The sequence below is a fragment of the Rhincodon typus genome, chromosome 32 (assembly GCF_021869965.1).
Source record: "Rhincodon typus isolate 14 chromosome 32, sRhiTyp1.1, whole genome shotgun sequence".
Lineage (NCBI taxonomy): Eukaryota > Metazoa > Chordata > Chondrichthyes > Orectolobiformes > Rhincodontidae > Rhincodon > Rhincodon typus.
The window spans coordinates 7,788,888-7,801,318 of NC_063363.1; the positions used below are offsets into that span (position 1 = coordinate 7,788,888).

General features: G+C 41.4%; 1 protein-coding gene across 1 annotated transcript in view; it reads right to left on the reverse strand.

Annotated features, from left to right (window-relative positions):
* Positions 1-1,143: 1,143 nt before the first annotated feature.
* LOC125486701 (beta-secretase 1-like) overlaps positions 1,144-12,431 on the reverse strand; it is a 61,351-nt gene continuing 50,063 nt past the window's right edge. The window contains exons 3-4 of the mRNA XM_048615361.1: positions 1,256-1,472; positions 1,144-1,161 (exon numbers count right to left, since the gene is read on the reverse strand). Of these exons, the coding sequence (XP_048471318.1) occupies positions 1,144-1,161; positions 1,256-1,472 (235 nt within the window). The remainder of the gene's footprint in view (positions 1,162-1,255; positions 1,473-12,431) is intronic.

The window sequence follows — 12,431 nt, forward strand, 5'->3', positions numbered from 1 at the left end:
TGGGTGTGGGTGTGCGTGTGGGTGTGGGTGTGGGTGAGGATATGAGTGTTGGTGTGGGTGTGGGTGTGAGTGTGGATATGGGTGTTGGTGTGGGTGTGCGTGTGGGTGTGGGTGTGGGTGTGGATATGGGTGTGGGTGTGGATACGGGTGTGGATATGGGTGTGGGTGTGGGACTCAGGTCCCATGTAATACAAGTGAAATATCTTAAGGTGAACTGGTTAAGTCAATCTGACAGTTTCATAGTCACTTACAATGATGCCAGCATTTCAATATCAGAGTTCTAAAAATGTCAAACTGACATAGCAGGATTTCAAGTCATCTTTGCTCGATCGCTGTGAGAGACGATGTTATGAAGTCAGACTTTATATATACATTCCCCAACAGAAGTTTCTTTTAAGATCTCATGGCTCTATATAATAAAAATGCAGGGAATTTATCCCGGTCTCTTGGCTAACATTCATTTCTCAAGTAGCATTGCAAAATCATGATTTGGTCATTACAGTGAGGTTGATGGGAGGTTGCTTTCCTCAGGTGGGCTGCTGCATTTCCCACGTTACGACAGTGATGACACTTCAGAAGGACTTAAGTGGCAGTGAAGCACATGGTGGGAGAGAAGTGTCCAGAGGTAATAAATGGTAGTATCGAAATGTAATTTATATATGTTCTTTAGACAGCGCCTTGCAAACCCACAACCACTACCACTTCGAAGGACAAGAGGAGCAGATATATATCGGAACACCACCACCTGCAAGTTCCCATCCAAACCATTCACCGTCCTGACTTGGAAGCATATCACCATTCCTTCACTGTCTCTGGGTCAAAATCCTGGAATTCCCTCCCTAATATCACCGTGGGTCTAGCTACAGCACATGGACTGCAGTAGGTTCAAGAAGGCAGCTCACCACCACCTTCTTAAGGGCAATTAGGGACTGGCAATATATGCTGGCTCAGTCAAGGACATCCAAATACCATGAATCAATAAAGAGGAAAAAGTTATTTTTGTTTTTAGTTGAGTAACGTAACCACTATGGTGCTATGTGCTTGTTTTAGAATGGCCTAGTGAATTTTACTTACATAAGTACCTTGATGGGTATGTGTCCTTTTAATGATATTTCTATATTTTAATTCTACGTATCTGTTTTATCAATCATGGCTGAGAAACTGAAAAGGGAATGAAAACACAGTAACATAAGCTTTCATTTTTCGGTGTTATCAGATATAAATGCCAAATCATTGCAGAATACTCAAAGCTTACCCTGGCAATTTCAGCATACGCTAGTCCCAGGATCCCCTCCCAGTTGGAACCATTGATGAAGAATTTGTCCGACTCGGTGATGGCAGCAATGTTTGCTCTGACTGAGACATTCGGACCGTGTGGAACACAGACGATATCTGTCCCGAGCTCCCCTTCCCATTTCCCCTGGGTGTATGGCACGTAGACACTCTTCCTCAGGTCCCGGTAAGTATTGGAGCTGAAACACAAAGTAATTTGTGGAAACTGTAAAGCTAAGTACACATGTTAAGGGAGGGCAAAAAAATAAGGGACGAGATTTGGAGTGTTAATACGTTCAACACCAACGTTATAAATGTTCACAGAATTCTCGGGTTCTCTCTATTAACACCTGGAAGGCCTGAGTGTGCTTTAAACAATAGGCTTGACACAATAAGGCAAAAACCTCCCAATTTCTTAATTTTCTGACTTTTAAGTAACTATTCTCCCATTTTCGGAGGTATGTAGAAAGCTCACTTGAAAGCTTCAGTGGTACCCATAAAATGAAGTGAAGTTACCATAGTTCTACCCTCTCATTGAGACAGACAGACAGCTGGTAATGAGTTTAACCTGAGGGTCAACATACCTCAGGCAAGGAAAGAGGTTGAGAAAGAGAAACCTTCATAGAAACCTCAGCATGTGAAGGGATTGAACCCATCCTGTTAGCATTACTCTGCCAACTCTCCAGCCAACTAAGTTAATTGATCCCCTGTCTCAGATATTAGGCTCAGGGATGACTCAGTTTTCAAACTGCCTTCATGCCCATCCTTCCTAACCTATTGTGCACCAGCCATCCTTATGCTCTCTCCCATTCTCAATGGACAATTACTTGACAATTAAAGGCCATGTTAGTCATAAGAACATAAGAACATAAGAACTAGGAGCAGGAGTAGGCCGTCCGGCCCTTCGAGCCTGCTCCGCCATTCAATAAGATCATGGCTGATCTTTTCGTGGACTCAGATCAACTTACCCGTGTTCTCACCGTATTCCTTAATTCCTTTATTGTTCAAAAAAAATCTACCTTATCTTTAAAAACGTTTACTGAAGTAGCGTCAACTACTTCACTGGGCAAGGAATTCCATAGATTAACAACCCTTTGGTGAAGAAGTTCCTTCTCAATTCAGTCCTAAATCTGTTCCCTCTAATCTTGAGGCTATGCCCTCTTGTCCTAGCTTCACCTGCCAGTGGAAACATCCTCTCTACTTCTATCTTATCTAGTCCCTTCATAATTTTATATGTTTCTATAAGATCCCCCCTCAATCTTCTGAATTCCAATGAATATAATCCCAATCTACTCAGTCTCTCCTCATAAGCCAACCTCCTCAACTCTGGAATCAACCTAGTGAACCTCCCTTGCACCCCCTCCAGTGTGGGTGATAGTCAACCACTATCAGCATGGCTTCCCTTCTGGAAATCCATTTATGTAGGAGCTTTTGAGATAGCAGAGACCCAAGATTTTTGTTCCTTCAGTGAGGGTTGGATTTAAAAATAGGTCCTATAGATGAAATGTTAATCAGGTTTCAATAGCCTTTTAGCTCAAATGTGACCCTCGCCAACAGTGTCAAATTGTGTTTTGTTTCAACTCTTCAAATTATAGCAAACTGCTCATTTGGACCCCTGAATATGCTACATTTCTTTGCATACAAACTTTTCCAACTGTTTGTCCAAGTGTTATCAGAAGCAAAATGTCAGGACATTAACAAATTTGATTATTCAGACTCCTGGTGTGTTTAAATAACAACTGAGAGAGCTACTGATGCTGTAAATCAGGAACAAAAACAGAAGTTGCTGGAAAAGCTCAGCAGGTCTGGCAGCATCTATGGAGAAACATCAGAGTTAATGTTTCGGGTCCGGTGATCCTATCCGAGGTAACGTCACCAGACCCAAAACATTAACTCTGATATTTCTTCACAAATGCTGCCAGACTTGCTGAGCTTTTCCAGCAACTTCTGTTTTTGTTCCTCTTGTATTTATGCTGGCACATTCCCTGTAGGCCGGAGTCAACTCCTAATTCAGTCAACAATTGGTTTTGGAAAGAGCATTGTCACTGTCCTTCTAGTTTTCTTCCCTTCCTCCTTCTTTGAAAAGACAGCTCACATTGATGTAAACATTCTGGCTAGTGGAAGCTCTCCAAAGGCTTATACAATATTCGGGGAGATGATGGCATAGTGGTGTCGAGCTATACAGGATAATACTCTGGAGACATGGGCTCATATAAGTTCATAGGAACAGCAGTAGGCCATTCAACCCCTCTGCTCTGCTAATCTGTGGCTTAACTCAATTTGCCTGCCTTGGGCCCATATCCCTTCATAATCTTGCTTAATAAAAATATGTCTATCTCAGATTTAAACTTAACAATTGAATTAGCACCACCCGCCATCTGAGGAAGAGAGTTCCAAACCTCTTTGCATATGAAAGTGCTTTCTAACATCTGTCCTGAATGGCCTGTCTGTAATTCTTAGACTATGTCCCCGGTTCTAGAATCTTCAGCCAGTGGAAGTAGTTTATCATTATCTACCCTGTCTTTCCGTGTTAATAACCTGAAAACATTGATTAGATCACTCCTTAACATTCTAAATTCTAGAGAATAAAGGCCTAAATTGTCTAATCTCTCCTCATAACTTAACACTTACCATCTTATAAACCTGTGATGAACTTCCTCAAGGACTAAAACACCCTTTCTAAGGGGTGGTGCACAGATCTGCTCACAGTACTCTAACTGGGGCCCAACTAGGATTTTGTATAACTGCAGCATAATGTCTGCATTCTTATACTCCGATCCTTTATATATGAAGACTAGCATTCCATTAGCTTTCTGGACTATTCTCTGCACGTTTTTAGTGGCATTTCAAACAGCAATGCACCTGAACCCACAAATCTTATTGGACATCCAATGGATGCAACTTTGTGCCTTCCAAAATATACCCTGATCTATGCTTTCTCACCTGATCTATGTTTTCTCAGTCTGAAATGGATAACCACATACTTGCTTATTTTAAAATCTGTCTGCTGCAGCTTTGCCCATTCATCCAATCTATCAATATCCGAAATAAAAGCCGAAAGAACTGCAGATGCTGTAAATCAGGAACAAAGACAGAAGTTGCTGGAAAAGCTCAGTGAGTCTGGCAGCATCTGTGAAGAAAAATCAGAGCTAACGTTTTGGGTCTGTTGACCCTTCCTCAGAACTGTTGGTAGCTAGGAAAATGTTTGTTTATATGCAGAAGATAAGGTGGAGGGAGGGGGTAAGGAGTAAATGATAGGTAGGGATAGAGCCCAAAGATAGAGAAGAACAGTTGGGCAGACAAAAGAGTTGATAATGATCTGGCTAGAAGGGTGAATAGCTGTTAGTGGAGAATATCCTGTTGTAATTTTATGCTGTCATCAACACTGTGTATAATACTGCCCAATTTTGTGTTGTCAACAGATTTGGATATGTGATTTTTTTATGCCATTAGTGAATATTGTGAATAATTGAGGGCCCAAAACAGATCTCTGTGGGGTACCGCTAGTCAGGTCCTGCAAATTTGAGTACTTACTCATTATTTCAAATCTCTGGTGCCTGCCACTCAACCAATTTCCTATCCATGTCAGTAATTTGCCCTCAATTCCATGGGCTTCCATCTTAACTAACAGTCTCTTGTGTGGGACTTTCTCAAAAATCTTCTGGAAGTCCATATAAACAAGATCCAATGACTTACCTCTGTCCACTACCTTTGTCACCTCTTCAAAAAACCCTTACGAAGCTTGTCAGGCATGACCAACCCTTTATGAATTCATGCCGACTCTCCCTAATAAATTGATAGCTGGTGGAATTTAAACTTTATCAATAAAATCTGAAATATAAACCTAGTCTCAGTGACTGTGATGATGTTGATTGCTGTAGAAAACTATCTGGCTCACAAATGGTTTATAGGGAAGGAAATTTGCTGTTCTTACCAGGACTAGCCTATGTAACTCCACACATATCTCAATTGGGTTCACTCTTAATTGCCCTCTGAAGTAGCCTCACAATCACTCGATTCAAGGGCAATTAGGAAGAGCAATAAATGTTGCCAGTGACTAATGTTGCACGAAAAGAATATTTACAAACTTTCCCAAATACGTCTTGCCCCTGGGACACTTGGTGGTGGGCAGCTTCACACCTAAATTACCTTTTCTCCTCATCTAACTTACTGTTATAGAGTCATAGAGATGTACAGCACAGAAACAGACCCTTCGGTCCAACTTGTCCATGCTGGCCACATATCCTAATCTAGTCTCATTTGCCTGCATTCGGACAATATCCCTCTAAACCCTTCCTATTCATGTACCCATCCAGATGCCTCTTAAATATCGTAAATGTACCAGCCTCCACCACTTCCTCTGGTAGCTCATTCCATACACGCACTACCCTCTGTGTGAAAAATCTGCCCTTCAGGTCCCTTTTAAATCTTTCCCCTCTCACTTTAAACCTATGCCCTCTAGGCTTGGGCTCCCATGCCCTGGGAAAAAGACCTTGACTGTTCACTCTATCCATGCCCCTCATGATTTTATAAACCTCTATAAGGTCACCCCTCAGCCTCTGATGCTCCAGGGAAAACAGCCCCAGCCTATTCAGACTCTCCCTATAGCCCAAACTTTCCAACACCAGCATCGTCCTTGTAAATCTTTTCTGAACTCTTTCATATTTAACAATGTCTTTCCTATAGCTGATCCTCCCTAGTCCAAAGGTACCGAGGTCAAATTAATGTGCCCAAGCCTTGCTGCTGCCAACTCACACAGCAAAGGGCAAAGTTTGGGTCTTCTGGATACATATGGCTCAATGACATGGCACTTAACCACAAAACCATTTGAAGCTGAGCTTCACATTTTACTTTTAGAATCACAGAATGATTAAGGTGCAGAAGGAGACCATTCAGCCCATTGTGCCTACACAGGTCCATTATCTAGTGCCAATCTCCTGCCTTATCCCCATGTCCCTGCACACGTTTCTCTTTAAAGAAAGATCCAACGTCCTTTTGAACGCCTCAACTGAACCTGCCTCCACCACATTTGCAGGCAGCGCATGTCAGACCCCGACAAAGTGCTGTGTGAGAATGATGTTCTCATATCACCCTCCAGTTTAGAAGCACAGAATTTTGCAACACGGGAGTCTCTTGACCCCTCGTGAGCTTGTTAGGTCTCTGAAAAAGGTTAGTCCCACTTTCCTGCCTTTTAACAATTCAAACGTCAAATGTCAGCAGGCTTGCCAATCTCTTGATGAATTAATAACGAGCAGATCAAACTCCGCTTTGCCCTTGTTGGCCTCGCCAAATTAATGCGAGATATTTCTCCCATAAAGTCAACAGACGTGTCGACACAAATCTGGCTCATTCACAATGAGTTCATGCAAACAGCTTCACTGTTTGTTGGCACTGTGCTATTCTAGGTACACATGGGCGACCTGCTGCCTTGCTGACTTCCACACATGGTGAGTGCTATCCCCTGGCAATCTGTTTGGAACATCTGCCTTGCTCACATTGCTGTAGCCCTGTCTACAGGGACAGGTGAGGTGGAAATCAGAAATAACAACACAAAGGGATGGCTAAACCCAGCAGGTCTGGCAGCAGATGTGGGGAGAGAAGCAGAATTAATGCCTCATGTCCGATATGAAGTGAAGCGGAAAACATTCTACCAGAGGGATGAAGCATGACCCTTTGCTCCTCTCTCACACAGGGTAGTAGTTGCTGCCAACAGAAAACATGAATGGTTGCCATTTAGCTCATTGTGGTTTGAAACAGGCCTGGCCTGAACTTTTCTTCCCCTCTATATAATCAGGCAGGGCCTCCAGCCAAAAGCATATTGTTACAGTGTTGTTCCTGATGCTCTGAACCTGATCCCATAATGTGAATGGGATGAATCCAAAGCATCAATAGTCTGACTGTGTCATAGCTCTGCAGTTTAACTAAGGCGTCAGTTAAGGCTGGGCATTCCTGGTGTCAGCTCAGCTCCATGGCGGCATTCTCATCTCTGAGTCAGAGGGTTGTAAGCATTCCAAGGACTTTAGCACTTGATCTGAGCTGATATTTCAGTGCAGTGCTGAGGAAACACTGCATTTTCAGAGGTGTCATCATTTGCCTGAAATGTGAAATGGAGGCCCTCAATCAGTTCAATGTAAAGGATCACGTCAATCATTGAAAAGTTACAGCACAGAAGGAGGCCACTTGGCCCATCATTTCCATGCTAGCTTTCTGCAAGAGTAACTTAGTTAGTTTCATTCCCAATTTGTCATTGAATCTGCCTCCAGTATGCTCTCAGGCCATATATCCCAGATCTTAACCACTCACTGCATTAAAAAGCTGCTCATTATGTTGCTGTTGGTCCTTTCACAAGTTATCTTAAATCGATGTCCGATGGTTCTCAAACTTTCTGCCAACAGCTCTGGCTTGTCTCTATCTGTTCTATTTAGACCCCTCCTGATTTTGAACCTCTATTAAACTCCCCCACAATTTTCTTTTCTCAAAGGCGAGCAACTCAAGCTTTTTTATTCTATCTGGAAAACTGAAACCTTTTAGCCTTAAATCTTGCTTTGAATCTTTCCTGTACTCTAAAACCAGAGTTAAACTCTATATTCCACCTGAGTTCAAATCAGTGATCCTTGCTTTTGAGCTCTAGGGCTCTGTAAGTACAGTCCAATGTCCTGAATTACTTTTTAACCGCTTTGCCAACCTGACCTGAAACCTGGAACATTTCATGCATGTAGCCCAGCATCTCTCTGCTCCTGCAACTCCTGAAAAATTTCATCTTGCCTTTCTTCATTCTTCTTAAGAAATCGTATCACTTTGCACTTCTCAGCATTAAATTTAATTTGCCACCTTTCCGTCCATTTCAGCAGCTTATCTATGTCCTCTTGAAGTCTATTCCTGACCTCCTCGGTTCTCAATACAGGACCTTCATCATTAATAGAGATGGCATAAAGGAGGGGTTCTTACACCAACCCTTGGTGAACCCCACTCTCTACTGCCCTTCAGTCTGAAAAAATAACTATTCATCACAACTCATTGCTTCCTGCTAGTGAGCCAACACTTTTATGCCATAGCCTTCAACTTGCTGGTAAATCTGTTATGTTGTACTGTAGCAATTGCCTTTAGATGTCCATGTACACAACATCAACTGCATTGCCCTCATCTAACCTCTCTATAAATGCATTAAAATCTCAATAAAGTTAATTAAATGCAATTAGTCTTTTCCAAACAAGGAAAAATATGGAAATCTCTTGGTTCATATTTAATCTTCAATTTAAACTGGTCATTTATCATTGCTACTTGTGACAGCTTATGCCAAAATTGGCTGCTGTGCATCCTAAAGCAATGACTAGACTTCAAAATAATTCACTAGCTTTGAACTGTTCTAAGTACATGAAAAGCTGTGACAGAAACGCATGTTATGATTTGGAATGTTGTTCCTAAAGCTTTGGATTGCCCTGATTATTAGTATTTGTACACAAGTAGAGGGGATAGATAAAAAAAAAGACTGAATGGATCACACAATTCTGGCAGCCTCCATTCTGGCGTGGTTGCAGCCTGATGGTCAGATCTGATTTCAAACAAAAGCAAACTGCCCTTTCTTTTAATCTCAATAAGCCTCCAGACATAGAGGTCAATTTGTTTAATTTATGCTTGGGTAATTTTAGTGAATTTCCTTGACTTTGGCAGTCAAGAAAACGATGGGGACATGTATAGTGTCCTACGTCTGCCTCTTGTCTGTGAAGAATTAGAAAACAGCATTATCTTAATTAGACAGCAGTGACTGATGTGTATTAGTGAAGATTTATTTGGAGCACAGAGCTCCTGAGACTTTCAGCACATCAACAGATTGGCATTCACAAGACTCAGATCATACTGAATAATAGTGATCTACACTGGGGAGCTGGCACCCATGACAACCAGGAACAGCTTTGTTTGCTGCAGTTTTTTAAATATATTTTTACATTCTTGTCACTTAACCCCTTAATAGGCTAAGTTTCCATTTCAAGCTTGTGAGCTTTCAAAGCACAAAGTATAGTTCAAGACCTAATCAGAAATTCCTGAGTCAAGTGGAGCACATCCACGAGGGAACTTCCCCACAAAATTCCCTTTTGAAGCTGAGACCTTAAATAAGGGCAATTATGACGGCTTGAAAACAGAGCTGGCTAAAGTGAACTAATTAGACTATGTTAAGGGATAGGTCAACATAGATGCAGTAGCAGACATCTAAGGGGATGTTTCATAATTGACAAGCTTGATACATTCTAACAAGAAAGAAAAGTTCTAACCCCAACCCTAACCCATGTGTGGCCAACTAAAAGATAAAAGATCGCATCAAATTTAATTTAAAAAATTGTGCCAAGATGGGTGTCAAACCAGAAGACTGAACAGAACATTAAAAAAAACAGAAACTCATGACTAAAAGATTAATGCGGAGGGAAAAATTACAGTACAAGAGAAAGCTAGCTCGAAATCTAAAACACGTAGTAAGAGTTTATGTAGATATTTAAGAAAGGAAAGAGTTAACAAGATGAGTTTTGGTCCTAAAGGGAGCGAATTTGGGTATTGATAATGGAAAATAAGGAAATGGCAGACGAATTGAACAGGTACTTGCACATTTTTTCACTGGAGAGGATACAAGTAATAACTCAGGAATAGTTGTAAATCTCAAATAGAAGGGAGAAAATCGCAATCACCAGGAAAGTGGTACTGAACAAATTGTTAGAACCTCGGCTGAGAAATCTCCAGTTCCTGATGGACTTCACTCTAGGGTCTTAAAAGAATTTGCTCGTGAGATAGTCCATGCATTGAATTTTCCATAATTCCTTAGATTTGGGGAAAGATTCGGAGTTTGGGAAATAGTGAATTGAATACTTTTACTCAAAAGGAAAGGAGACAGAAAGCAGGAAACTTCAGGCCAGTTAGCATTACATCTGTCATGTTACATGTTAGAAGTTATTATTAAAGATGTTACTGAAGAGCATTTAGAATTCAAACTCAAGACATTCAGGTGCAATGAACATGGTTTTGAGTAAGGGAAATTATAGCTGATACATGGGAACGCCCCCACCTGCAAGTTCCCCTCCAAACCACTCACCATCCTAATTTGGAAATATTTTGCCATTCCTCCAATGTTGCTGGGTCAAAATCCTGGAAATCCCTCCTTAATGACACTGTGGATCCACCTACAGCACATGGACTGCAACGGTTCAAGAAGAGAGTTCACCACCACCTTCTCAAGGGCAACTAGGGACGGCCAATATATAATGGCCGGTCAACTTGACATCCCACAAGTGAATAAAGGAAAACAATTTATTGATATTCTTTGCAGATGTAATAAATGCTGTGGATGAAGGGGAATGGGTGGATTCATTGTATTCAGATTTCCAGAGATATTTGATAATGTGCCATAGCAAAGGTTATTGTTGAAGATAAAAGCTCATGGTATAGGACTTAAAATATTGACACGGATAGAAGGCTGACTAGTTAACATGCACCAGAGTGTATGTATCAATGGGTCATTTTCTGGTTGGCAAGACGTAAGGAGTGTTATGCCACAGGAAGTAGTGCTGGATCTCAATGTTTTACAACTTATATCAATGTGTTGAAGGGACTGAAAGTATGGTTGCTAATTATGGAAACAGCAGAAAGGTAGATAGGAAAGTAAATTGTAAAGTGGACATAAGAAGGCTTAAATGGGTACAGTTAGGTGAAGTGACTGGGAAAAGATGTAGCCAATAGAATACTTTATGGGAAAACGTGAAACTGTTTATTTCGGCAGGCAGGAAGAAATAAAAAGTGCACTATTTACATGGTGAGAGATTACCAAGCTCTGAGATGCGGAGGGATCTGGGTGTTTGAATGCATGTATTGCAATAACTTGGTATACAGACACAGCAAATAATTAGGAAAACTAAAGAATGTTGTTGTTTATTCCAAGTGGAATTGAATACAAAAGTGTAGAGGTTATGTTTCAATTACAGAGCATTGATAAGACCACATATGGGGTACTGTGTAAAGTATTGATCTCCTTATTTAAGGAAGGATGAAAATATGTTGCAAGCAGTTTTTGAAGGAAAAGGTCTTCTAGACTAATATCTGGAATGTCTATGCCTCTATCCACTGGAGTTTAGAAGAGTAAGAAATGACTTAAATGAAAGACACAAGATCCCGAGGGGTCTAAAGAGGTTAAGTGTGGAAAGGATATTACCACTTGAGGGAGAATCTAAAAGTAGAACTATTTTAAAGTAAGGGATCACTCATTTGAGACGAGATAAGGATGATTAAATTTTCGCTGAAGGTTGTGAGCCTTTAGAATTCTTTTCCTGAAAATACTGTGGAAGCAGAGTCTTTGGTTATTTTTAAGGCAGAGGTACATAGAGATATATAGTACTGAAACAGGCCCTTCGGTCCAACATGTCCATGCCAACCAGATATCCTAAATTAATCTAGTCCCATTTGACAGCATTTGGTCTATATCCCTCTAAACCCTTCCTATTCATATACTCATGCAGATGCCTTTTAAATTTTGTAATTGTACCAGCCTCCACCACTTCCTCTGGCAGCTCATTCCATACACACACCACCCTTTGCATGAAAGAGTTGGCCCTTAAGTCTTTTGTAAACCTTTTCCCTCTCATCTTAAACCTTTGCCATCTAGTTTAGGACTCTCCTACCCTGGGGAACAGACCTTGGCTATTCACCCTATTCATACCCCTCCTGATTTTATAAACTTCTAAAGGTCACCCCTCAGCCTCTGACACTCCAGAGAAAATAGCCCCAGCCTATTCAGCCTCTCCCTATAGCTCAAACCCTCCACTCCCCCAACCCTGACAACATGCTGGCGAATTTGAGGGCAGGGTGGAAGGTGTTGGAAAAGTTGATTTTATTCCCCTGCACCCACATTTAAACGAATTCCATGCACACCATGATGTTGAGCTCTTTTTCTGCCGCTTCTGCCTCCATGCCTATTTGTTGAGGAGCTCAACTGGTTCGTCAACTTCACCAATACCTTTCACCCCAACATCAAATTCACCTGAGATAGTAGGAACTGCAGATGCTGGAGAATCTGAGACAACAAGGTGCAGAGCTGGATGAACACAGCAGGCCAAGCAGCATCATAGGAGCAGAGCTCCTATGATGCTGCTTGGCCTGCTGTGTTCATCCAGCTCTGCACC